We start from the raw sequence: 25,949 nt of genomic DNA on the forward strand, positions 1-25,949 counted from the left end.
ATGCCTTACACCTGTGGTTGTACCAGTGCATTCTGCAAACCACGAAGGACGTTGCATAAAACCCAGCAGAAAATTTGAGGGGCTTGAGGGGTGGGTTTCAAACGAGAGGCACTACATTGCGAGATGGAGTCCCGCCAACTAGGTCCTGCTCCCAGTTCATTCACCCCCAACTTATCTATGGTATCACAATCCCTATACTAGCCCTAACTATTTTGTCATCTACTTCCCTGTGATGTCACGGCCAGGAATGCACTTTGCGTGTATGTAGAGTAAATATACAGAAGCCATGCTTTATAACAGCGTTTCTCAACCCATGGGTCATCATCCAAAAGTGGGCTGCAAGAATCTTTGAAAGGGTCGTGAACAAACTTTTAAAAGTGGATCAACAAACTTGAAAAATGGATTCTTTTTTAAAGGAGAAAGACGTGGGAAACTGGCTTTTGCAAGCAGAGCTCCAGCCTGCAAGGGGCTTCTTGGGGCCACCCATGTCCCACACCCCACTTCTTCCCTCTCCACCCAACACAGTGAGGAGGCTGGGGCCTGGGGGCGGGTGGCAGTGGGTCAGGAGGAGAGGCACTGGGTCCAGACTGGCCATTGATGTTTACAAATGGGTCCTGGTACAAAATAAAGGTTGAGAACCACTGCTTTATAAAGCCATGCCATATAAATGTGGGTGTCCACAAGTATATTTTGCATGTGAATATTTCATGTATGAATAGTATGCAATATATAAAAAAATAAAATGTAGGAATTATGCCTTCATGCATGTTGTGTAAACAAGGCATATCTTTTACATGCATGTGGAACTTGTGTGATGTAATATACTTGTGATGCAAGGCCCACATCTATTGTGCATGTCTAGAACGTGCCTGTGATATACAAGATTTAACTGTAGGCATGTAGTACGTATGATATGTGGCCGTGAATAGTTTTGTCCTTCCAGGAAATACGCAACAGAAAATTCCATGAAACTCTTTGGACATCTAGACGTTTATGTTGCCATAGATTGATGGAGAGAGCCCCATTTTAAAGTAATAAACAAGAAGCAATTTATCTGCAGGATCAGCTTTTCATCTTCTGCTAAGGCTGAGAGAGCTCCTCATGACTGATGGTGTTACAGCAAGTACCAGAGCAGCTTTATGTTGCAACTGGTCGCAAAGCACTGCCTGAATTTCGAGTGAGTTAAGAATGTCTGCTGGAGCCATAATAAAGAATTTTCGATCTCTACAGAAGCTCTATAAAAGCAATGAGACTGAGTGGGAATCTGTTTTATTATGCTTGCAGGAGATGCTAGAAGGTGAGGAACTTTGGTTTCAGTTCACCACTGTCTCAGCTCTGCTTCGTGCAGGACCTGAGGAGCGTGTATGGAGGCAGGGAGTGCAGGGATTAGAAGAGGCTTTAAACTTTACTCTGACTTACACTTGGCTGCCTTCATTATGTCCCACCCCACTTTTGTGTCATTTAGATGTCAAGGTCTCCTCCTTTTGGCATGCCTGTAAATAACCTAGCACAGTGTGGGTGCTATATAAAAACACATCACTTAAATGGATGCAGGGGCACTGTGACTATACACAGGGTATGGATACATACAGTGTACCTTAATGATATGTAAGGCTTATGTTGGGTATTAGGAACGTGTCCTGAATTCAGTTCCAAAACAAACAGGCATCAGGCTGGCTGTGGTCTTGGATTTGGTCACCTTAACTCTAAACTGAAAATCTATTCTTGAAATTAAAAAATTGAAAAAGCAAGTTCTTTTAAAGCCTGTACTGGACTCCTCCTTTTCTTTGCTTGTGCATCAGCTTTGTAACGTACGGCACTTCCAGATTTCTCAAGGTGTCCTGCTGTAAACTACACCCTCTCATAGTCATGCTTGTGGGCTTCTCTTGTGGACCTGGCTGTAAAGCTGCAGTGTCCTGTACAGAAAAACATCACGTGCACATATAGGGAATGGATGTGGATGACTTGCCAGGGCTACTGGGTTTCAGTTTTTCCCTAATCCATCCGACTGTGGGCTCATGCTCTTTCTTATACTGCTGATAAATTGTTTTGAGCAAATGTAAACATTATGCTTGAGCATGATTTCTGTGTGAATTCTGCACATAAGTAACACAGGACCAGGAAAACCTCACCTAGTAACCACGCTGAGGGGGTCTCCCCTCTTTTTTTAGTCGAGGCATAGAGTGACAAAGAGTTCTGTTCCCAATCGTCTCCACTACCACTATGTAGAGACTGGCAGACGGCTGGAGGCAGCTATCCGGTGTCAAGCAAAGCTAGTTACCATAGAGAGTAAATGGAACTTGTGAATGGCAGAGATCACTTTGCTGAATGCATGTGGACCAAAAACTAAGGCAGAGGCTGGGAAGTGTTTTTCCTTGTAGTAACCTCTTCTCTTCTCCTCCTTCTGTCTTTTCTAGGCAGGACAGGGCTGCTTGCTGATCTCTTGCCCAGTTTTGCTGTGGAGATTATGCCAGGTATTCAGTCATTTCACCCTTCATTTACCCTTCCCTCTCTTGCCTTATCTATCTGTCCATGAACTTCACTGCATGTGCATTACCTCTTATCTACAAGTATCTCCTGTATTCTGGAAAACAAATAAACCCAGTCATTTATTGGAAGTGCATGTTGCACTGAGACCTGTTAGACCTCACTTGGGGCCTGGGGAGGAGCATATTCTGCTGGGCTGCAGAAGACAACAGTAACTGAGGTAGAACCCAGTCCAGTGTTGGACTGGAAATTCAACTATATACCCATGTATAGCGCACTTATACTGCTGTGACTGGATCAAAGGTCCTTCCAAGCCAAGAAGCCCAGAGAACTAGCAGGGCCAATTTCCATAGCCAGCAGCACAGAAGGGACTGATGTGGCTAGCATCACCTTGGACCCCTCAGGTACCTGTTTACAGGTGGGTTAGCACAAGTCTGAAGTGGAGCTTTAGAGAGACATTGGAGAAAGACCTCTGGAGCTGTAGAGAGACATTCTGACTATGGTGCAGTATTCCTGCCATGACTGGGGGTGCCCATTTTATCCATATAAAGTGTCCCTGTGTGCCTATACGAGCCTGGGTGTACACTGCTGTATGCCCCAATGCAGAAAAAAGCTTGGATGTGGATTAGTATTACAATCACCAACCACAGCGAGAGCAGTTCAGGAGGTGCACCCATCCTAGAGGAGGGGCAGTAGGTAGACACCAGGCCAAAAGGGCACTGTTCATCTGTGCTGCAGAACTAACTTACCTTTGGGGATTTAGCTAGAGCCAGATTGCTGGGCTGGGGCATGAAGGCTTCCAGGACTGCACAAGTCTGAGTAGAGTAAGAACTGTTCAGCCTAACAGGATCCTAATTTTAGTTTCTTTCCCACCCCCAAATTGGAGCTAGTCTGAGACTGTCCACCAGAAGAAAGAAATGAGAAGACATACAGCCCTGGGCTCATCTGAGATGACCATAGTCTGATCTCCACTACAGATTCTCCTACGAAAGAACATGACTAATTACATACATGAAAGGGAGGATAATCTGTCTTTGAGACCCAAATGGAAAGGATGGCAAAGACCCTCATCTTAACTGGATGAGGCTCCCACTGGAGCCATCCAAAGGGTTGACTTGACAGGAGACTGAGAAATAACCACAGGGCTTGATATATCACTGTTTTCCATCTTGTGTCACCACTTACACCAGCAGTTCTCAACTTTTTATAGACTCAAGACATCCTTGTTAGACTTGAGGCAGCCCATGGAAAATGCCACCTCTTAGTTTTCGCTCATTTTTTGACTACAGAAAAAGAACAGAGCAATTCTCCTGTTGCAGAGAACTCAGACCACAATCGCTGATTTACACCTTTGCAAAGTCAGTGGTAAAGATGACCATATTAACCAGGTAAAGGGTGCAGAGAAGAGGTGCAGATTTCAGCCTTGTATATCATGAGCATATTACTACTGTTATCTAAATAAACAGTGCAAGACGGGGTCAGACACCTGCACATACAAAATGTGTATCAGTAGGTTTCTTGATAGTGAGGACATTTAGATCTGGTAATCATTGGCGCTTCAGTGTCACATGAATTTAGTCCAGGGGCGGGCAGTTATTTCAGGCGGAGGGCCACTTACCCAGTTTTGGCAAGCTGTTGAGGGCCACATGGGTAGTTCTGTCCCTTGACAGGTGCCCTGCCCCCTGGTCACCATCTTGGGACCAATGTCTCAGGGCCAGCACTGGTGGGGCCCAGAGCAGGGCGCAGGCTGGCAGGGGTCTGTGGAGCCGGGCTGGGTTGCACCAGCAGGGAGAGTGGGGAGCTGGCCCAGCTCCATAGAGCCTCTGCCAGCTGGGACCCCATGCTCCTGCTCACTCCCAGTGCCCTCCAGCCCCGTGGTACAGGTAGGGGACAGTGCACAGCCCTGACTCCGCATTCCCTGGCAGGGGACGAGCTGGTGCTAAGTGTGGGGGGAAAAGTGGCCCCTCCCCCATCCCATGGCCTGTCCTCCCTGTTGCAGCTGCTCACAGCCTGTGTGGGGCTGTCCTGAGCAGGAACAGGCAGTGCCACGTGGGCTGCGAGCAGCTGCAGCGCGGGGCACTGGGTACACTGGGGAGGAGGGGCTGCTTTTCCAGTGCTCAGCACCAGCTTGTAACCTGCCCCTGCTGCCAGCCTGGGCCCCACGCCGGCTCTGGGGCTGTGCCATGGTGGCAGCAGCTGCAGCTCCCCCGCTTACCACGCTGGGCAGTGTTTGCCACTGCTGCCTCTGGGCTGCTCAGCACATGAGCTCGGGCTGTGCAGCAAGTGCGGGGGGGCCGCAGCTGCTGTTGCGGGAGCCTGCCGGGCTTCCCCTGGGTTCTGCTGCCCCTGGTTCCTGTCATTTTTTACAGGAACCAAGGACAGATCAATGTTAATTTTCTAAAATTTTTAGGGGCCTTGCGGGCTGCATCCGGCCTGTGGGTTGTATTTTGCCCACCCCTGATTTAGTCACCTACAGAATTACTGTGCAGAGAGATAACAATGGCTTTCCCAGGAGAAGGATAAGGGGATGATGTTACAGGGTACCCCCAAAATTTTATGTTATGCCCTGCTCTATGGGCAATTGCCCAGCTGGTGCCTATCACACCTTGATGTTAGTGGTTATAAAGAGTGTGAGAGGCTGCAGTGGTCTTATTGTAGTGACCATCTTTTCTGTGGTCAAGGCCTTATGGGCCAGTTGCATGGCTCTGTACCTCCCCTACACCATGCCCCATGCCTCACAAATGGCATCCTTACAGATGTTCCATCAATTGCGTATGGCCTCTCTGGGCTTTCTCACCCCTTGGCCTTTCTTAGCCCCACTCCGGGCCCTCAAACCCTGTCAGAGCTGGGACCCAGGTGAGCCCTCATTGGGGGGCTCTCAATGATCTGTATCCCATTCTGGGTCCCCATGAACCTTCTCTATCCCCTTAGTTCCTACCCAAACCTCCAGACTGCTCCAGATGTTATTCTTCTTGCTGGCATTCAGGAGCTGCAGCCTTCCTGCTGGGTGATGTTCCTTTACCAGCTCCCAAGATATTACTGCAAGCTGTGGTCTCGGGGTCTGGGCTTATACCCTGTCTAAGCCCAGCCCTCCTCCTATCAGATGACTCCTTTCCTTAGGCCTAGCCTCACCTGCCAACTCCCTGGGTCAGCTGACTCTGCAATTAGCTCTGAACCCCACCTGCCCATGGCTCCACAGGCTGACTGACCTCTTAAAGTGGCAGGCACCCCAAGTGCCCTGCCACAAATGGCAGATTTAATTCACTAAACTCCCAGATTTGTGTCTGATGATGGATCTAGTAGGGTCCTTTGTTATTTTTGTATCCTCACCACAAAAATGAGACCCCAACTTTGTGTGCAGTAAAGTCCTTCTGAACTCCCAAGACCTATGTATACAAGACGTTCTCACCAGCTAGGCTAGAATTGATCTATTGCAACATATAACGTGTGTCATGAATCTAATTTCTTTCTCTGTTCCTGAAATGTCTGAAAGCAGATCCCATCCTTATCTGGACTTGGGGAATTATTTTTCCATAGGCTTTTTTTCCTTCATGGCTTGACTGTGAACAGACACCAATAGCATTTGTTACTAGAGATCTGAAATTGACCTGTGTCATGTAGCTGTGACTGATTGTTTGTGTCATGTGATATTGTTTCTTTCCTTGGTTGGATGAATGTAAGTCCCATAAAAAAGAAGAGGACAGGGAAAATAGCCACAGGACCTTAAAGCAGTGGTTCTCAACCCTTTTTGTACCAGGGCCCATTTGTAAACATTGATGGTCAGTCCAAACCCAGTGCCGCTCACTCCTGACCTGCTGCCCCCTACACTTAGGCCCCAGCTCCACAGTGTGTGGGGCAGGGGGTGGGTGTATGGAGCAGGAGGAGCCCCAAGCAACTCCTTGCAGGATGGAGCTCTGCCAGCCTGCAAGGGAAAAACACAGTTTCCCATGTTTTTCTTCTTTAAAGGAGAATCCATTTTTAAAGTTTGTTGATCCATTTCTAAAGTTTGTTCGTGACTCTTTCATATATTCTTGCAACCCACTTTTGGGTTTCGACTCACAGGTTGAGAAATGCTGCCTTACCTACTTCCCTCTGGGAAACTCTAAGTAAGAGTAGAGCATAGAGTATGTTCCTGAGTCTTTGAGTCCAATCCACTGCCATTCAGGTAGCCACATTGTATAATCCCTTTCATAAAACAATCATGCTGCATCTTAAAAGTAGCTAGGTTTTTTGCCCCCTCTAGTCCCTTTGGAAGGCTATTCCAGAACCTTTCTTCTCCAATAATTAGGTACCTTCTGGTTTGCACGCTATATTTATTTGTGGCTAGTTTATATCTACCTTTTCTTGTGCTAATGCTTCCCATTAGCTTAAACAATTCTTTCCCCTTCATTGTGCTGACCCCACTAATGAATTTTGGCAGGGTTAATGAATTATAGTCAGTACCTCATATCTCCTCAGCCTTCATTTTGCTGGCATAAAGAAGCCAAGCGCTTTTAGCCTCCTATCCTAAGATGGCTCTTCATTCCTCTGATAATCCTGCCAGTCCTTTTCTGCATTTGTCTGAGTTTCGAATCTTTCTTGATCATGGCTAAAAAGAACTTTATGCAGCATTCCAGATGGGGATTCAAAAGGGCCTTGTATAATGGCATTAATATTTCCTTATCTCTGCCAGAAATACTTTTCCTGATGCATCCTGGGATTGCATTAGCTTTTTACCTGGCCATACCACATTTGCAATGCATAGTTAATGCTGTGATCAACTAGTAAGCCTAGGACCTTCTCCTCATAAGTAATTTCCAACTGATCAGCTTCCAGCCTTTAGCAGAAATTCTTGTTAGTCCTCATGTGCATGACCTTGCATGTTGTACTTTTTAATTTAATTCCATTTATATTAGGCTAGCCCTAGGGTCATCCACTTCTTTCTGTATGATACCCAGATCCTCCTCTTTATTGGCAATGCCTTCCAACCTTGTCTTATCAGCAATTTTCATAAGTTCATTACAGTCTTTTTTTTTTTTTTTTGCCAACATTGTTAATGAATATATTAAATAAGATTTCCAAGATCAATCCTTGATGAACTCTACTAGTGACCTTGGAGTTACCTCCTCTTAGCCTGCCACTTCTGCTTTTAATGCTACCTATAGTGAGAGAGAGCTGGAATTTTCTTTTTATAGTAATTTTTAAAAAAGAAATGACATTTTATGGAACCAAAACTATTTGTAAATTCACGTCTAATCAAACAAACAGTTCTTGTTGCAAATAATGGCGGAGGGTATTTAAAAAATGTCAGAACACTTCACTTGGTCATTGTTAAATGATGGGCTTTGTTTTGGAAATGCTGAAACATTTTAATGTTTTTAAAAGAAACCTCACTTCCAAATGACATTTTTAATTAAAAATTGACCTACATTTAAAAAAAAAGTTTAAAAATTATTTAACAACCCAAAAATAAAATAAACTGTTTTGTGTTGGGTTGAACAAAATATCTTGATTGTCCAAAATTACTTTTTTCAGTAATTTTGGACAATCAGTTTTTGCCAAAAGGATCCCCAACATTTCTGTTTGGTTTGACCTGACCAATTAATTTTTAAAATTTTTTGACTCAGTGGCCAGAATGAAAAATCATGACATGCTTTACCCTGTCCCTTTCCCACCTTTCGATTTTTGTACTGAGTTTGCCCAGCTTGATTAATGCTTACCCATGCAGCATTATACCAAATACTTTGCTGAATTGGATAGATTAGATTTACAACCCTTGCTTTGTCTCCCCATCCTCACTGCACAGCAGCCCCACATGTTCTGTCCTGGCTGTCTTTTGAGTTATCTGGCTATTTGTTTTAATTTCCTGTGCAAGGTCTAATGTGGCTTGACTTCACTTCCTGACCTCTATGGCATGGCTGACTTTACTGAATAGGTTTTGCCCCCCACACCCATTTCTTATTTGTTGTCATGGTGTGTGGTGGCATAGTAATTAAGGTGTTTTTCTAGAGCTCTGAAAGAATAAGTTCAAGCCTTGCTCTGGACTTATGCCAAAGGCTTCCTCCCAGCTGTAAATGGGTACCTGGTCATGTGGACTGGGATGTCAAAGGTGGCCATATCATTGCCTTTTTTGATGGACACGATCCTCAAAGCACAAAAGAAATCCATTCCCATGTGGAGAAGAGGTAGCAGAAGGGCTGGTAAGCCCTCTTGGCTTAGTAGGGATATGATGGTCCTTTTGAAAAAGAAGAAAGAGGCTTACAAACAATGGAAACTTGGGACAGTCCCCAAGGAGGACTATACAACAACGACCCACACTTGTAGGGAGCAGATTAGAAAGGCTAAAGTGGTGATGGAATTTAAACTAGCAACAGAAATCAAGGACAATAAGAAGTCTTTCTTTAGGTAAGTAGAGAACAGAAGGAAAACAAATGGAAGTGTGGGGCCGTTGCTTAACAACTCAGGACAGGTGGTTACCAACACTGAGGAGAAAACTGAACTGAATGACTGCTTTACTTCAGTATTTTACCAAACTAAGGGGAAAATCAGACTAGGTAAATTTCAGAATGGGCATGGTGGGAATGACTGCCTTCCTACTGTTGAAGTTGAGCTGGTGCGTGATCAGTTAGAAAAGTTAGACATTTATAATTCAGCAGGGCTGAATTAACTTCATCTGAGAGTGCTGAAGGAGCTGGACAAAGTCGTAGCAGGAACTCTGGTGAAACTTTTCCAAAACTTGTGGTGCTCAGGGGAGGTCCCTGAAGACTGGAAGAGGGCCAATGTTGTGCCCATCTTCAAGAAGGGGAGGAGAGAGGACCCAGGCAACTGTAGGCCAGTTAGCCTAACTTCTATCCCAGGGAAAATCCTGGAAAAATTGATTAAGGAGTCTATGTGCAATATGCTTGCAGAAGGTAGGATTCTGAACAACAGCCAGCATGGCTTTGTCATGGGCAGGTCTTGTCTCACCAATCTCATCGCCTTCTATGACCAGGTAATTCGCCACCTGGATAAGAGAGGAGGTTGACATTGTATATCTAGACTTCCAAAAGACCTTTGATCTGGTATCCCATGATGTTCTTATGGGAAAATTGGAGGGTTGCGGGCTTAACTGCTTGGCAGTTAGGTGGGTAGGAAGCTGGCTGTGGGGTAGGACCCAGAGAGGTCTGATGAACAGCTCCGTGTCATCCTGGTGAGAAGTGGCCAGTGGTGTCCCTCAGGGGTCTATGCTTGCTCTAGTGCTTTTCCAGATCTTTATCAATGATGTGGACGTAGGGATGAAGAGCTCACTGGCCAAGTTCGGAGATGACACCAAGTTACGGGGAAGCACGGTCATGCTTGAAAATAGGCTGCTGATACAGGCAGATCTAGACAGGCTAGCAAGTTGGGCAGATCAAAACTAGATGAAGTTCAACATTGAAAAGTGTTAAGTGGTCCATTTGGGGATGAACAATTCCCAACGTACTTACAGGCTCAGTGGCACCCTACTGACTAGCACCATGACTGAAAGGGAGCTAGGGATAATAATAGACCATAGGATGAACATGAGCCGTCAGTGCGATGCTGTAGTCAGCAAGGCAAACAATACTCTGTCATGCATCAACCGATGCATCTCAAGCAAAACCAAGGAAGTGATTCTTCCGCTTCACTCAGCATTGGTGAGACTGCAGCTGGAGTACTGCATCCAGTTCCGGGTGCCGCACTTCAAAAAGGACATGGGAAAGCTTGAGAGAGTCCAGAGAAGAGCCACCTATATGATCAGACTTGCAAGGCAAGCCATATGAGGAAAGGCTGAGGGACTTGGGCCTCTTCAGCCTAAAAAAGAGAAGGCTGAGAGGGGATTTGGTAGCAGCTTACCACTACATCAGGGGAATACATCAACTGCTGAAGCTTCCTTAGCCTGATGAAGGGTTTTTGAACCCGAAAGCTTGCTTAATAACGATTTTCCAACCATTTGGGTTGGTCTAATAAGAGATATCAAATTCACCCAAGGAACCTTGTCTGCCTATGTCCTTAGACCAACACGGCTACAGCCCAAACCCCTAGGACATTTTTAATGCTTTCCTTTCTGGGCCTCAGGCAATAGCCATAGAAAAATATGACTGCTACCAGGTTCCTGGCTGGGTACAGAGCCTGAATGTAGTGTTTTCTCAGCACATTCACAAGAGTAATTGTGTGCTTAGGACTAGTTGCGAAGGGGCAAGCAGAGCCTTGTCTGTCTAATTTACCAGCCTATTTATAGTGTGTTTTACACTATCATTAAGACTAGAATGTTGTTGGAGAGTGTCGGGACCCAGGGCAGCCGGCCAGCAGCTCTCCCTGACTCCCACCCAGGCAGATAAGGGTCCAGGGCCTTAGAAGGCTGTCAGGCAGGTACTTGTGACGCTTGGAGTGGAATTAATTAGGCAGACGCTTATCGGTTGCAAAGCAAGATTATTTACTCACGCTGTCAAGGTGGTGAATAGCGGAGGTCAGAGATACTTGGTTAGTTACAGCTTAAGGTTCGTAGGTCATAGGTCGGTCTGCATAAGAGTTCGTTGGTCGGGCAGATAAACGGAGAAAAAATCGGGCCGGCAGGTCGTTGATTTACGTCTGATAAGGTCGAGACAGGGGAGATTGACAAGTGATCAATTTGTCAGTTATTCTCACGCGTACGTTCAGAGGTTTTTCAGGTGTGTGTGTGGAGGTCTCCCATTCTTCACGGAAGTGAAGACGGGTTTTATTTGTGTAATAGCCAATTGCTTTTCGCCACATCATAAATTTAATTAGAATCGCCAATTATCTAGCGGTCTTCGCTAGGGTGTTATCATAGGGTTACTCCTTGTTTTCTTTGACCAATTATAATGATTTATATACAGCACAGAAGGCTAAGTTCTATTTCATGTTAGTGTTGCAGTTATAAATTTCTTTTTGACATGCGCAGCAAAAAAAAAAGCGGTTATTATCATTATTGTTAACCCTTAGTTAACCTAGTGCAGAAAAAAACTGTTTTGAATGGTTTTACTTGTTTGTGACATGGGCAGTACTTAATTTGGTTGTGACAGAGAGCAAACACAAACAGGGCATAAACATGGCTAGAGGAAACGGATCTTTAATTGCTGGCAATATTCATGGTACATGCTATGCAGCTTGTACAGGTCCGCCTACTGTGTCCAGAGACAGTGACAGAACAGAACTTGTTGCTCCATTTTGGTCACCCACCAGCATTCCCTGTGTTCATCATGGGCAGAAGGAGTCTGTTTGCATATTTCTTCCTCTGACTTTTTCCCCCTTTCATCTCACATGTGGAGAGGGCCCTGCCTCCTTAACTCTCACCAGGAAAGAATACTTTTATTATCCTGCCTGTTTGTTCTCTCCTAATGCATCCTACTGGAAAAGTGTAGTCCCCATTGCCTTTGAAACATGTTGTGGCCTTTTAGCATCTGTTCTTTCTTTTTTTGTTTCCAGAGTGGGTGTTTGTGGGCCTGATAATCATGGGGGCTTTCCTGTTCTTCCTCCTGATTGGGATCTGCTGGTGCCAGTGCTGTCCCCATAGCTGTTGCTGCTATGTTCGTTGCCCCTGCTGTCCGGATTCCTGCTGCTGTCCACGGGCATGTGAGTGACCAGGTCCAGCACTGACCAAATGAAGAAACCTCCCCCCATATCACTTCTACTCTGTAGAAGAACAGGAGGAAAAACTGTTAACATTCCCCACACACTGTCCTGCTTGACAGAAAAGCCAGTTATTAGGAGTGAAGCACCTGACTACTTAAATGGTTGAGTGCTCTGAGTTAATTAAGAATGTAATTTCCAGAGCCCTCCTATCAGTGAGGTGCTGGCAACTGTGTCTGTTCCTCTTAAGTGTGAAATTCCACCTCCCAAGGTCGCAGTCCTGTCCATTTGATAGAAAGCGTTGGGATTACAAGCAGAGTACACCAGGGGAGGCCACGTCCCCACAGTGCAAAGTAGCTACCCACTAGAGTTTTGCAAAACACCTGCAACAAAGCCAGGTTCCATTCTAAAGTCATGCTGAGATCCCACAAGCCTTTTGAGTAAGCTTGCTACTTGAAAGACTTAGTTTGGTCTTCAAAGTGAACTGATACAAAGCCAAGTCAGAAATCCAATGCATCCCTTCTTTATAAGCTGAATGCCTTCCATTATGCAGATTGGTGGGAGTGTTCAGCAGAGAAATAACTTTCTAGATACTCCATTTAGGAAGGAACCTACTGGATCTTGTGGATTCATTCATGATGCCACAGATTGCTGCTAGGGAGGCAGTCACTGTTATCAGAGCAGCAGCAGGAGTACTGTTGGAGAGTCTACTGGCAGGGCAGGGCAGGTGATTCATTGCTAATTCTTGCTCTCTTTTCAGTGTATGAAGCAGGCAAGGCTGCCAAGGCTGGATACCCGTCTGCTGTCACTTCCATCCCAGGTCCTTACTACATCCCCACTGTGCCAGTAGCTGGCATCCCATCCCCTGCTGTGCTAATGGAGAAGTCGCATCCCCCTCCTCTAGCCCCAAATGACTCCAGTGGAGGAAGCCAAAATGGTAATTTACAACCTGTCTTTCCTGGGACCTTATCAGAACAGAATCCTTGGTGGGAGCGCAGCTGGAGGTGGAGGGTTAGTTTATTTAGAGAACAATGCTATCTGAACATAGATCTGAGAAACTTACTTTTTATCCTGGTTCTGACACATTCATGCTTTAGGGTAGGGATGTCTGACTTCTTTGGCCCTGTGGGTTAGATCTGGCCCTCAGGGCTTCTCAAAGGCCAGGTGACCCACTGCTGGTAGCAGGACAGCAGCTGCTTTGTTGGTATGGCTCTGGAACTCAGGGTGTGAATGCAGTCTCCACTTTTCCTCATTTTTCTCCTACTGTTGATTTGAGTCGTCAGTGGTGACCAAAGTCCCCAAATTTGTTGGTGGGCAAGGGCAAAGGGGTGAGTGGCAGCAGTATCCTCCCCTGGCTTCTGGAGTTGCGCCAGTGCAGCAGTTCCAGCAATTGCTCTGACAAAGCTTGCAGGTCATAGTTTAAAAGGCCACGAGTTGAACAGCCCTGCTTTAGGGCAAGTCTTTCAGTGTCTATGTCTGTGCCCTATTAATGCCAGGCAGTGGAGACAGACACTCCATGCTGGCTCCAAGCATGCTACCTTCAGAGCCAAAAGCAATAAGCCACTTCAGGGTGGTGCTGCACATGGGCCAGGAAACTCTTTGTGGCACATGTTCAGTGGCTACACTACGTCCAGTTTGGGAGGGAGGATGCGTGGAGGGTATATGGCATGTCTTGGTACGCAGCTTCCTGTCCTGTCATTGAGCAGTATGCAGACACCCTTAGCTACTTTGTAGCTCAGCACCTGCATCTGTAAAATGGGAATTGCCATGGTCTCCAAAGGTAAGCTGTTGTATGGTTCAGGCTACTCCTTTCCCTTAGCCATGTATACAGACATACATGCGCAGACCCAGCCTCTTGCCTCCACACCCGAGAGTCTAGCATTTATCAGCTCCCATCTCCCAGAATGTAGTTTACAGGATGGAGAGCACAGCAACAGGAATTCTGATATAGTCAGTTCTCAGGTCATGCAGGACTTTTAAGACGAGGGTCATGAGCTTGAAATTAGATCTGGGACTGGATCAGCATCAAGTTTATAGCATCTCTGTATTGTGTCTATTCTACAAAGCTTAGAGCTGCTTCACCCACTACTGAGAGTCACCTCTGGAAAACAGCACAGCAGCTGCTTCTCAGCACACTGCAACACTACATGGCAATTTAGGATGACACATGGAAAAGAGGCCTGTTGTCATTTAAAACTGCAGGATGCATTTGGGGAGGAGGATTGTAAGCAGCACTTATCAAATGTTAAATGTTATCATGATGTCATATTATAATGACGCCACTGAAAAGGCAATTAACCAGTTCACGCAGGGATACAGATTTCTTAATAGACCTCTACCGCTTTTTCCCCTTATCAGTGTACATACCTTTTTGGAACCATCAGAAATGTCACCTTCAATAACCTGTACATTTCTCTGCCCAAATCAAAACATAAAATGAGCTGATGAAGCATAGTTTCATCACTGACAAAAACAGCTAGAGCACAGAGCTTAGAATTAGAAATAAATCAGACACCGACCCAAAGCAGAAACATTCCCATTAAAAAGTCATTGTCAGAACACATTGGGCACCAGCTCAGACCTAATAATTTTTCCTGTAAAATGTTACTGAATGTAGAATGCAGCACTGGTCATGGGCAGTGGCCCTGGGTGCACCGGGGGTTGCTTAAGAGTCAGGGAGCAGAGCCTTCATCCAAAAAAGTCAATGCATGCTTTCAAAAGTTTCACTGCACACTCTTGTGACAGAGCAACTGGTTTTCAGCCCTCTCCCAGCCTCTTCAAAAAAATTAGAGCTTTATGAGACTCCAGCTCTTTGACATGGTACAAGTGCCTGCTTAAAAATTGCCAGCTGGAAACATTTTAAAGGTGAACAAAAAAGCTCTTTACTTTTAAGCCCCTACTTGATTTCAAAGATTTTGCACATGTATGATGGAGGACAGTAGAAGGTCTATTATTATTACGATTAATTATTGATATTATAACTTGTCTTGCAACAGTGCCTAGTCATTGATCAGGACCTGCTTGTGGTAGGGGCTGTGCAAACACAGGGGCAAAAGATGGCATCTTCCCCAAAGAGCTTGCAGGTTTAGAAGAGGTTAAAGAAAAGAGACCTACAGGGTAGAATGATACCATATCCCATTTTGCAGACAAACAGACTGAGGGATGGAAAAGTTAAACTGGTTGTTCCAGGTGACACAGTGAGCCAGCAATTGAATAAGGAATGGGATCGAAGAAAGATACCTCATCTTATTCTGTAACCAGTAGCCCATACTATCACTCAGAACAGAGCAAGACTGAATTCTTCATACTGCCCCAAGTGGGCAGGGAAAGGGTATATTCCTGTTGATTTGGTGTGTGATCTTGGGTAAGCTTCTTAACTTGAACTTCCTTGTGCCTTAGTTTCCCTATCTTTAAAGTTGGTACAGAAATAGACTTTACAAAAAAGGATTTATATGAGGCTTTAGTACTTTGGGACTGTGCAAAAGCCCCAATAAAAGAGTCGTTAAGTGGAGGACTTGGCATGTTTGAAGTACAATTTGCTGAGTCAGACTCATAGAAACTAGCTGGAATGAAAAATATTGTCTGTGTTTCTCCTGAACATCTTAACAGACATAATTCCAGTATTAATTTCTGGATGTTTACAGAGTTAGCCAGAAAATTAATTTCCCTTTTAAAGTGCTGTAGTAAGTCAAGCAAGAAATTTATTAAGGCTGGCTAATTTCTTATCAATTTGAGGAGCTATAGATATTACCCAAATTGATATTTGGCACAACTACAGAATGAGTAATGGCTCTGGGAAGTGCAATGTAAGATGGAGCCTGGAAACCCCCAGTTTGAATTTTACAAAGGTCATCAATGACTTGGTGTCATTCCGAAATGAGGGACATAAGGTGGTGGGTTTCACCCACTTCATAAAATCCTAGAGTAGTAGGGCTGGAAGGGACCTCCAGAGGTCTTCTAGTCCAACCCCCTATCTGAGGTAGGATCATCCCTATCCAAACCATCCCGTACAGATCCATTGTCTAATCTCTTAGCATAACTACATAGTCAACCCTGTCACAACACAAAAAAGGTAAAGCTGGGGTTCATAGACATGTCAGAAAAAGCATCAATAATTGGCTCCTTTGCTGACACTTTTCACTCCAGAATTCAGGCCCAGTGGTAGGGCAGAGTTGGAAAACTTGCTTCAGTTGTACCTGTTATGTCAGTTCAACAGAAGGCTTCAATTTCTAGAGCTGTCAATCTAACCCCTTTTCCCAGAACTAAATCCACTTAGAAAGATGTAACAAAAAAGCCCTGGAACGCAGGGGGAGCATCTCTTGTGAATTCTGTAAATTACTGTATTCGTTTAGAGTCATTAAATGCACACTTTATTGTGATAATAGAGCACAATAAAGCAGCAGAATTCTAAACTTCCATTGGCTGAGCTACAGAGTGTTTTAGTGGCAAACTGAAAATGGTATTTTAAAGAGTCCTGTTACTTCTTAAGCATCTAATTACCTGTACTACATGCACAAGAGCATAATTTAATATTTAGTTATTTACTTTACAAAAGATCATAATTTAATATTTAGAGTTCTGTACTTTACAAATGGACAGTAACATGCTGTCATCCCAAAGCACTTCACAGAGTAATTATGGGAATCAATCCACCTGCTGCCACTGTAACTATTTTTAAAATGGGATTTGCCTACTATTTACCAATACACAGTGACACTGGACTTCAGTTTAGGGTAGAAAGTGACTTGGAATCTCTTTGCCAAATAAAGCTAAATCCAGCTTGTGCATGTTGAGCAATATGCCTTAGAATAAAAATCACCACATCAGGTAATACAATAAAGCTTTTAATCCAATGCTGTTTAAAATCATAATATAGATGGATGTGTACACACTGTCTGTTGGGTGCACAACCAATGAGAGAGTATGGTAAATCCAAACCAAATGCCCTGCTCAGTTCTAGTGCTAGATTACCAAACTTTTCAGACTGGTCAAACCTCTTCTTATTTCCTTGAGCATTTCCCTTGCCAGGATGGGTGTTGGATTTGTATTCTTCAGACTCTTTGAAGACCTGGGTATTGTAATTCTTCAGATGCTGAGTTCATAAGGAGGAGAGGAAGTGCACAAAAATCCCTCCTTACAATGTGTTCTGTACAAATGCCTCTCAGTTATGGTCTCCATGCTCATTTCTGCAAGAGTGTGGGGATTTCTTGCAGAAATCCACAGGGGACAGAGAGGAGACAGAGCCAAGGAGTTGTTCAGATGGAAAAGGAGGCTGTATGCCCCAAAAAGCAAAGTGATAACACTCCCCCTGTTTGTGAAGTAGCTGGGAGCCAGCTGCTTACTATATATAACTCAGCACTGTATTTTGTACAAGATACAGTAAGTACAGAACGCAGCAGCAAGCAGTTTTAGAGGAACCCAGTTGCAAAGATCAGCCCAGTTATAAGATCCTCCTATTAACTCATCATTGAATTCTATATGCAGTCATTTTTTCTCAAACTTCTGACACATTGGGACATATTTTCCAGCCTATATGTGTAGAACTTGCAAGGAACAGTGGGAGAAAGCTGTTGAGAGCCACTGGCAGCTCCCTGACCACTCTCATCTGGCTCCAGGCCAGGTCAGAGCTGCTTAGAAGCTAATCCCACTGGCCTTTCTGTGAGTGGAGTATTGGATATGGCAGAAGTGAGTTCTGCCATGATCAGTCCCCTGAGGGCTTGCAACTATTAGGAGGCCTCTAGAGCTATGGGAAGTCTGTTCCTTTTTTTCTTGTGAGAGCCTGGGTGGTTAGATTAACCTTGTCTCAGTGATATTTTGTTGGTGCATTTTGTTGTTGTACCTTCTTGTCTCTTCTAAACACATTTTGCTTCTGCTGCAGACTTTATAAGCAGCAAACCGCTCAGCCTCATATGAAGATGCTTTTCATTTCTGTTGAGGCAAAGACAGTGTGACTGACTCCTGTGCTTTCAAAGAGCTTGTGTACAGCTACAGAAATTGGGTTGTCTAAGTTAAAAGTCTCTTTGTTGCTCACAAGGTCTGTCTTCTGAGTGCTTTTTTCTTCTCCCCACAGTCCGCAAGGGGTACAGGATCCAGGCCGACAAGGAGAGGGACTCCATGAAGGTGCTGTACTACGTTGAGAAAGAACTGGCTCAGTTTGACCCAGCTAGGAGGATGCGAGAGCGATGTGAGAAATAGGCATTGTTTGACTCTTCTCAGAGATGAAACTACATTAATAGGCACTAGAAATTCATGATTTAGATTCTGCGAACAACTTGATCTCAGAGCTGCTGGCTCCACTTTTCCCAAACGTAGGATTCCTAGATTTCAGCTAAGTCCATTTTAGCCACTAAAAGTGAGGCCTGATTTTCAGAACTGCTGCTAGTGCTTACCTACCAGCGCTCGCTGAAGTCAATGGAAGCTTCTGGATATTCAAAGCATTTGAAAAATTAGCCTTTTATTCAAGTGTCTAGATAAGGCATTATGTCCCCAACTTTTGCCACCTTTTTTCTTTTTCTTTTCTTTTTTTTTTTAAATCTGGGCCCATTCTCATGTCTAGGATGCAACTGGAGATCCAGGCCCATTCTCATAGATAGGATGCAACTGGAGATGTGAGTCTGAGACCATGTCTCACTATAAGGGATTTGTTACAGACCTATATTATTTCCTGAAGGCACAGAGTCACCATGCTGTAAAATAACTATATATTGTTGTGTGCTACAGCCTTGGGAAATGTAGTTTGGACTGAGTGCTGCTTTGCAAATAGAATGGACATGAGATGGTATGATGCTTTCTGAATCTGTCAGGAGTCATTCATTCTTGCTGTCTCTCTGGAGACGATTGGGGACCCTGGGCCATCTGGGACATGTCAGAAGCAGCTTGTGTATTAGCATTTACTGTCTGACAGGTGGGGGGTTGCATTCATATTGCTAGCATCATGCCATGGCAGTGGAACTATCACAGGTGACGGGGTTGGTTGTGAAGAGGCTGAGGATGGAGGTTCAGAACTAAGATTATTTGTGGAACTTTAATTCTTTATTTGCCAACCTACAGACTTCCTTTTTGTAAACGTTACCCTTAACCTATGAATATGAGTGGCAGCAGCAAGCCCTCAGAAATGATCTTTCCAGGTTGGGATTGTGGTATATTGGTAGGGCAATGTATGTGGGGTATGGGTGAAGCTTGCAACTCAGCTCCCTATGCCAAACCTTTTCTATGTCCAGAAGACTTCAGTTGGTGGGTATGACAAGCATCTAGCCTGGGTTCCACTGGTGGCATCCATCGTTTCCTAGATTCCTAGTGAGCTGTGCTTCTGCCTCTCTCTGTTCATTCTTTGTCCTCTGCAATGTGTTGCGCGCTGGGTTTTATGGGCCTGCTTCATTAAGAGGGAGGCCTTTAGTTTTAGTTTCCAGGATTTCATTTGGCTGGTGAGATACATGGCTTCTCCCATATTTGAGGCTGCACTCGCCAACCCAGGATTCAGACAGGCTGGCGCAAAGCATCAGCCTACATTAAAAATGAATAAATACAACCCAGACCCCTCAATATTGCGTGTGAAAAAGCCAAGAAAGACAAAAGGCCTTGCAATGACTCCTCTGACCCAATGCCATGAGGAGTCCTGGCATTCCAAGGTATTCGGCACAGATGATATTTAAAAAAAAAACAACCCTCTAGCTTTTATTATTAGCATATGCACTGAGCTTGTCCAACCTGCAGGCATTTGTACAGGGATGAATTTAGAACCTGACAGTCACAGACGTGACTCAATCAGTGGAGGTAAGGGTTGAGGGAATGGCATTAATCACAGCTTTGTGCAGATTAGGAGAAACTAAAAAATTACATATCGTTCTAAAACAGTCATCAGAACTAAGCATGTTGCCATTTCCACCCACAAGATCTACTATAAAAAGACCGTCTCCAGATTGGAATGTCAGGAATCCAGATGTCATTGCTCCTGACGGAGTGGAGATTGACAGCCATTCAGCAGACTGGAGGTGGAAGGGAGAGTCCAAATCATTTTTGAGGGGGCTGATTTTTCTTTAGCTTGACTGGTCAGACCAAGTCTAGAGCCACTCTTGTCTCACACAGGGGAGGGAGAGGGGGCAGGGAGGGGGTGTTGCACTCCAGTTATACAAAGCAGAACACCCAGTCAGGGTGGAGATGGGCGAGGACCCAACGCTAGGGGCATTCTCCAAATTGTTCTGAGACACGATCCATATTCCATTAGGATCCACATGCTGAGGAGAAAGGGAGTAGGCAGGGACTTTGAGAGAGGGCTTGGAGACTGATTCTGTTTGTTATGGTAGGGAGGTTTAGCTTCTTTCAGCCCCACCATGATCTCACTGTCTTCTCAGACACTTGTCCCATCTGTGATGTGCATCTGTGTGTCTGCCTGGTTTCCTGCAGATAACAACACCATCTCTGAGCTCAGCTCCCTGCACGAGGAGGACTTGAATTTCTGTCAGCCTTACCGCCAGGTGCGAAGGAAGCCACTTCCTCCGGCAGGGGACCTGGATGGTGATGCAGAGTACTGGGCAGGGGTGATCGGTGGGGGTGGCACCTCGAGGTCACAGGCTGTCTCCGATTACAGGGAGGAGAGGGACAGCTTCCGGCACAGGTGAGTGCTGTGCTTAAGAGGCCGGTGACCTAGCCAGGAAAAGGGGAAGGAAGAAAGGTCTGAGACACTGGAACTTCCTTTGGTTCTGTGTCTGCCTTGCAAAACAGAGGGGACACAGGCCAAGGATTGATCTGGTTCTCACAGCTCTGATAAGCTGATCCTCCTGGGTGAAACCAAACACCTTCCCCTTTCTGTGTGTGAGAGAACTTGATGTTAAATATTTGATAGTAATTTATAAGGCCAGGAAATCCATCTGCTGTTCTCCTGGCATGGTGGGACTTCTAGGAATTGCACTGCCTCTTTACTGTGAGTGCAATAAATGCCCAGTGCACATGAACAGAAACCACTCCCAGTCCTGGTCCAAGGGCCTTGCCTGCTGGTCCCTAGAGTACAGTATAATTCACACCCTCATACCCTGGGAATTTCCCCGCAGTATCAGCACCTCAGTTCTTTATATCTCAAGGGCAACATTGGGATACCTCTCCCCAGATGAGCTATAAATGTGGTGCACGACACATTATTCACTTAAAAGTCGCTGCAGTGCAAGAGAATAACGTTTCTTCCTCTTAGCCCCAGTAGGAGGTTACATGCTGCATCTAATGTTTTCTTCTCTCTCCTGCAGCCAGCAGAAATCGAAATCGGAAATGCTGTCGAGGAAGAGCTTCTCTGTGGGAGTACCAGCTGTCTCCATGGATGAGCTCGCGGCCTTCGCAGAATCCTACAGCCAGCGCACCCGGCGGACAGACGGCCAGGAGTCCCGGCGCTTTGAGAGGTCGGAGTCCCGAGGGGGGCGAGGTGGAGCAGTGCAGCACCAGGACACTACCTCAGAGGAGTACTACAGCAAGCGTAGGGGGAACCGAGAGCCATTGACAGACTCGGATCGAGGCTGGTCTTACAGCCCACCCAGGAGACGGGCTCATGACGAGAAGCACCTGCCTAGGCTGGTGAGCCGGACGCCTGGAGGGAGCCAGAAGTACGACCACTCCTACCTCAGCAGCGTCCTGGAGAGGAAGTCACGGAGCTATGATGAGAGTGGTGAACACAGCGAGACTCCCTCAAAGCTGAGCTCGCAGCCCAGCCAGAGGGGGGGAACATACTATGCCTGGTCACCACCATCCACCTACAAAGCAGGGCAACAGCAACAGCCACCACAGCAGGAAGAAGGAGAGGACACCCTGCCCCCATACAGTGAGAGGGAGCTGAGCCGGGGCCCTTCATACAGGAGCAGGGACCAGGCCTACCTCAATGCCTCAGACAAGAAGAGGAAAAAGGAGCCCAAGAAAACAGTGAGGCCATGTCTGACGTTCCTGGTCCAAATAGGCTGAGCAGGGATTACCAGGCAGGGGATTCTATCTAGAGCCTGGGGCCAAGGGGGATCCCCAGGAAAGGGATGGAGTTTGGCATCATGGTGGGGAAATGCCAGGTAGGGGATAACCTGTGAGGGAATGCATCAGAAGGTGGTCCCTTAAGGCGATCACACTGTAGGAAGGCAGGGATTGACAGCTCTGAGCTCTAGCCAGTCATGCTGGAGTAGGGTGGGAGGAAAGAGTAGTTCTATGGGCCCAGAGGAGTGGTGTCAAAGATATGGCCTACAGGCCAGATACAGCCTGTGGAGTGCTATTGTCCAGACCATAGTGCTGCCCCTGGGTCTTGGACTGGACCCACACGCAACATGTGGCACAGCCCAGACTGGCCTGCACACAGTGCGTATGCTGTCCATGGCATGTGGGCCTGGTCTGTGAGCCTGATCTGGCCTGTGGACCGGCCCCACACCACTCATTTGGCTGGCACATCTGATATGTTTGATACCCTTGACCTAGGGTAATCATACTTGTGTAGGTGGAGACAGGACACTAGCTAGGGCAGTGGTTCCCAGCCAGTGGTCTGCACCAAGCCGTGGTAAGTCATCTGTGGATTACATAGGTTTTCATCCTTTGCAGTCAAGAGTTTGAGGATCAGATGGGGTCAATGAGACATAGTGAGCATTTTCAGGGGTCTAAAAAGCTTGGGATTGTTGCTGTATGGGTCAGTAGGATTATAGTAGGGAGAGGATTCAGTAAAATTGCAGGCCATGCCAATATTAAATGAGAGTTAAGGGTCCCCATTTTTGTGGGCTGAGGCATAAAGAGAGGAAACAGAATGTGTAACAAGATGCTAAGGTAAAGGTCTGCATATGGACTGGTGTGTGTGTGTATGCGCATGCAAATACACATGCATATGTGCATGCTAAATGATCACCTGAGATGGGGTGGTGGTAAATCTCTCAGTCTATCTGTTAGTAGGAGTTATGAAATCTTTCATTGGGTTGGAAGTGTTGACTGCCCCCCAACCTTTCCCAAATCTGTTTTGGGAGATATGCCCTGCAGCTGAGGTGGCATGGTTAATGCCAGTGAGCTTTGTTAGAGAGAGAGTGAACTTGTGCGCACACAGGAGAGAGAATTGAGATGCAAATGGCAGCTGCAGCATAATGCAGGTTGCCCTGCTCTCACCCCTGGCAGCAAGCACCTTCAGTGCACAGTGGCGATATGAATGCCATTCACCGTGTTGTGCAGGTCCTGCCAAAGCTACACCTCTCTCCTTGTTTAACTCATGTTTGGATGGTTTCATTTTCCTCTGTCTTTCCTTCAGAATGATTTTCCGACCAGGATGTCCCTTGTGGTTTGATGCTACCATGGAAGAGTTGTGTTGATGGACTGGATACCATGAGCTGGCTGCAGGGACGAGATACACAGCTATGAGCCACAAGGAACCTTTGCAGCCACCAGCTGTGGACACTGTTTCAGTTGTGTGTTTCGTCAGGGGAGCAGAAGCCTTCTTTAGAGATGGACTCCGACTAGCAGCACTCACCCCACTGAGAACCAACAGCACCCACCCCAATGACCCTGGAGGAGTCTGCCAGGAAAATAAATAAGGACAGGGCTCTGTTTGGTATTCTCGTCCCCAGAGTCCTCTCTGTCCCACACTGGAAGGCAGCTGTGTCAATACTTCTTATCCCAAAAGGTCTGAACTGCAAGCAGGGTTGTCTTTGGGTCTCTTACCCAGAATGCCCTATCCCATGTTAAGAGCAGGTTGTCACTCTCCTTCACTGTTTTCTCTGTCCTGTATTTAGAGAGAAGTTCTCTCTGTACCTCTCACACTCAGAGCCTTTGCTGTGTCATGCCAAGAGCTGGGGACTATCTCCCCTTCCCCCAAGCTGACAGAGGGTATAATTCTAACAGCTGCAGGTGACCTAAAGATGACAAGGTCCCTGTTCCCTGAAAATTGTGAAAGGGAATATGCACCTCTTGGGAATTATCTAGGAAAACACTGATTTTAATGGTGTGTGTGTGAACCGTGGTAAGGGCTGAGCAGGGGGAGAAACAAATGTGGTTGATTTGTTTGATATTTTTCTTCCTATTCATTCAGTGACAGGAGCTGCAAGTGAAATCAATGTACTGTTTTGAAAGTGGATCCAAGTAAATTTTATTGTAATGAGAGCATAACTTGGTGCCCCACCCCCATCACTGTTTGTTGCAATGAGTTTGTGTTTCCTTGCAGCTGAGCTATGACCATATAAAGCTTCAGCTGGGTTATCTGCTTGATTGTATCCTAACCAGAGCTCCATCTCTGTCAGTGGTCTGCTTGCAGTTTCATCATATCCCCCTGGGTAGGGGTCTTTTGTTTGAAAGAAGGAAGAACAAGAAAATTATGCTAAGAAATAGAAGCCATGGGTCTTACTTCTATAAGATCAGCATTATTTCCTCCTGGTCAGGTTCCAGGACATCCAGTACAGCAACAGTGAAACAATCCTGAACAAAAGAATATTTGGATGAAACACGTGCTTTAAACACGACCCTCTTTCCAGTTACTATCATTTCATTCACTTCAGTCTTGACATGATTTTTGTGGCTTATGTCTGAGGAACAGCTGAATTTAGAAGCGAGCACTTCACGCTATCTGGAAGCATGACATTCCTGCTTTCAGGGCTAAAATGCAGTCATTACTCGCCAAAATCATAATGGAATTCTTGTGGAGGGAAAAAGTAAGATGGAGATCAGGATATGATTTTAAGGTCCAGTATCTTGCCATGTGCTGCGGTAGAAATGAATGGCACCTCACATCAGCAGGATGGGGAGCTTGTGATGCACAGCCTTCTTTTTACCTCAGAAGCTATTGAGGTGTCTGGCCTTAAATCTGTTGCTAAACCCTCATTAACAATCCCTATTTTGGGCACTGGTGAAAGACTGGACCTCAGACAGACTGACTGTCAGTGTCTGTCTGTTAACGTAGTCACAGTTCCTTGCGACTTACAGACTTACTTTTGGATTTGCACTTTTCTTGCTATATACTTAATCGCCTCCCCCCCCATTTCTGCCCCATGCTTCACTGAGAGCAATGGAGGTCAGTCTCCAGGGATCTGATGTTGCTGCTACTTTTTGCCATAGCTGGAAATGGGGGCTGTGGACTATGTGCCAGGAAACAGATCTGTTCTCCTTCCTCCCAGGTCCTTGTATTGATAGTATTTTTGTAAATCCCAGTTTGAGGTCTGCCCTGGCAAGAAAGAGATCACTGTGCAAGCACACACTGTCCAGCTGGATTTGTTCTGTGTTCTTGTTAGAATAAATGTAAAAAAAAAAGTATTTCCTCCTCTGCTCCTCTTTAGTATATATTCCCAGAAACCCCCCCCCCCCAACAGCATTTGATCTTCCTACACTCGTGCATATTAAATAAGGGCTAGAAGGTCAAAGTTGCTCATCTCACTGTGTCCTTTCTGACAGTCCCAGAGGTCATTATGGGTGGTAACCTGAAAGTGCTTTAGCAGCCAGTACCATGTCAGGAGGGAGGAGAGACAGGCTTTTAAAATCCTGTGGACACCTGTATTTCCAAAAGTACTCTAGAGATTGGAATGCAGTTTTACCTTCCCCTGACATCAAAACTCTGGTTTATTTGATTCAACCCTCTGAGTGTAATCTCGTGCATTAAAACCAACATACTTTTGACTGTTTAAATGGATTTGTTGTACTCGCTCTGTGCTGATATTTCAGGACATTTAATCACCACCTACGGAAAGTTGCAAGGACAAGGATTTAGTAGGTTTAGAATATCACACTTTTATCTTCCCAATGTAAGCGGCTCTCCACACATACTGTCATACATTTTATCTGAAACTTAAAAGAGGCAAAAGAGTAGGAAGTTAGCTTGGTGGAGTACCTGATCAAGATGAGTTTACCCAGAAGCACACTAGGTAGGACCGGTGGTGCTAAGACACATACTCCTACATGACAAATTTCTAGCCTCAGGA

General features: G+C 45.6%; 1 protein-coding gene across 3 annotated transcripts in view; it reads left to right on the plus strand.

Annotated features, from left to right (window-relative positions):
* ILDR2 (immunoglobulin like domain containing receptor 2) overlaps positions 1-25,660 on the plus strand; it is a 47,031-nt gene extending 21,371 nt beyond the window's left edge. For 2 of the 3 annotated variants that reach the window (XM_006262268.4, XM_059720601.1), the window contains exons 4-10: positions 2,418-2,474; positions 11,911-12,057; positions 12,815-12,991; positions 18,125-18,238; positions 20,458-20,668; positions 21,291-21,954; positions 23,297-25,660. In XM_006262268.4, the coding sequence (XP_006262330.1) occupies positions 2,418-2,474; positions 11,911-12,057; positions 12,815-12,991; positions 18,125-18,238; positions 20,458-20,668; positions 21,291-21,954; positions 23,297-23,332 (1,406 nt within the window). In that variant the 3' untranslated portion in view covers positions 23,333-25,660. The remainder of the gene's footprint in view (positions 1-2,417; positions 2,475-11,910; positions 12,058-12,814; positions 12,992-18,124; positions 18,239-20,457; positions 20,669-21,290; positions 21,955-23,296) is intronic. The other variant, XM_059720600.1, reaches the window with a different exon arrangement.
* The last annotated feature ends 289 nt before the right edge of the window (positions 25,661-25,949 follow it).

The sequence above is a fragment of the Alligator mississippiensis genome, chromosome 1 (assembly GCF_030867095.1).
Source record: "Alligator mississippiensis isolate rAllMis1 chromosome 1, rAllMis1, whole genome shotgun sequence".
Taxonomy (NCBI): domain Eukaryota; kingdom Metazoa; phylum Chordata; order Crocodylia; family Alligatoridae; genus Alligator; species Alligator mississippiensis.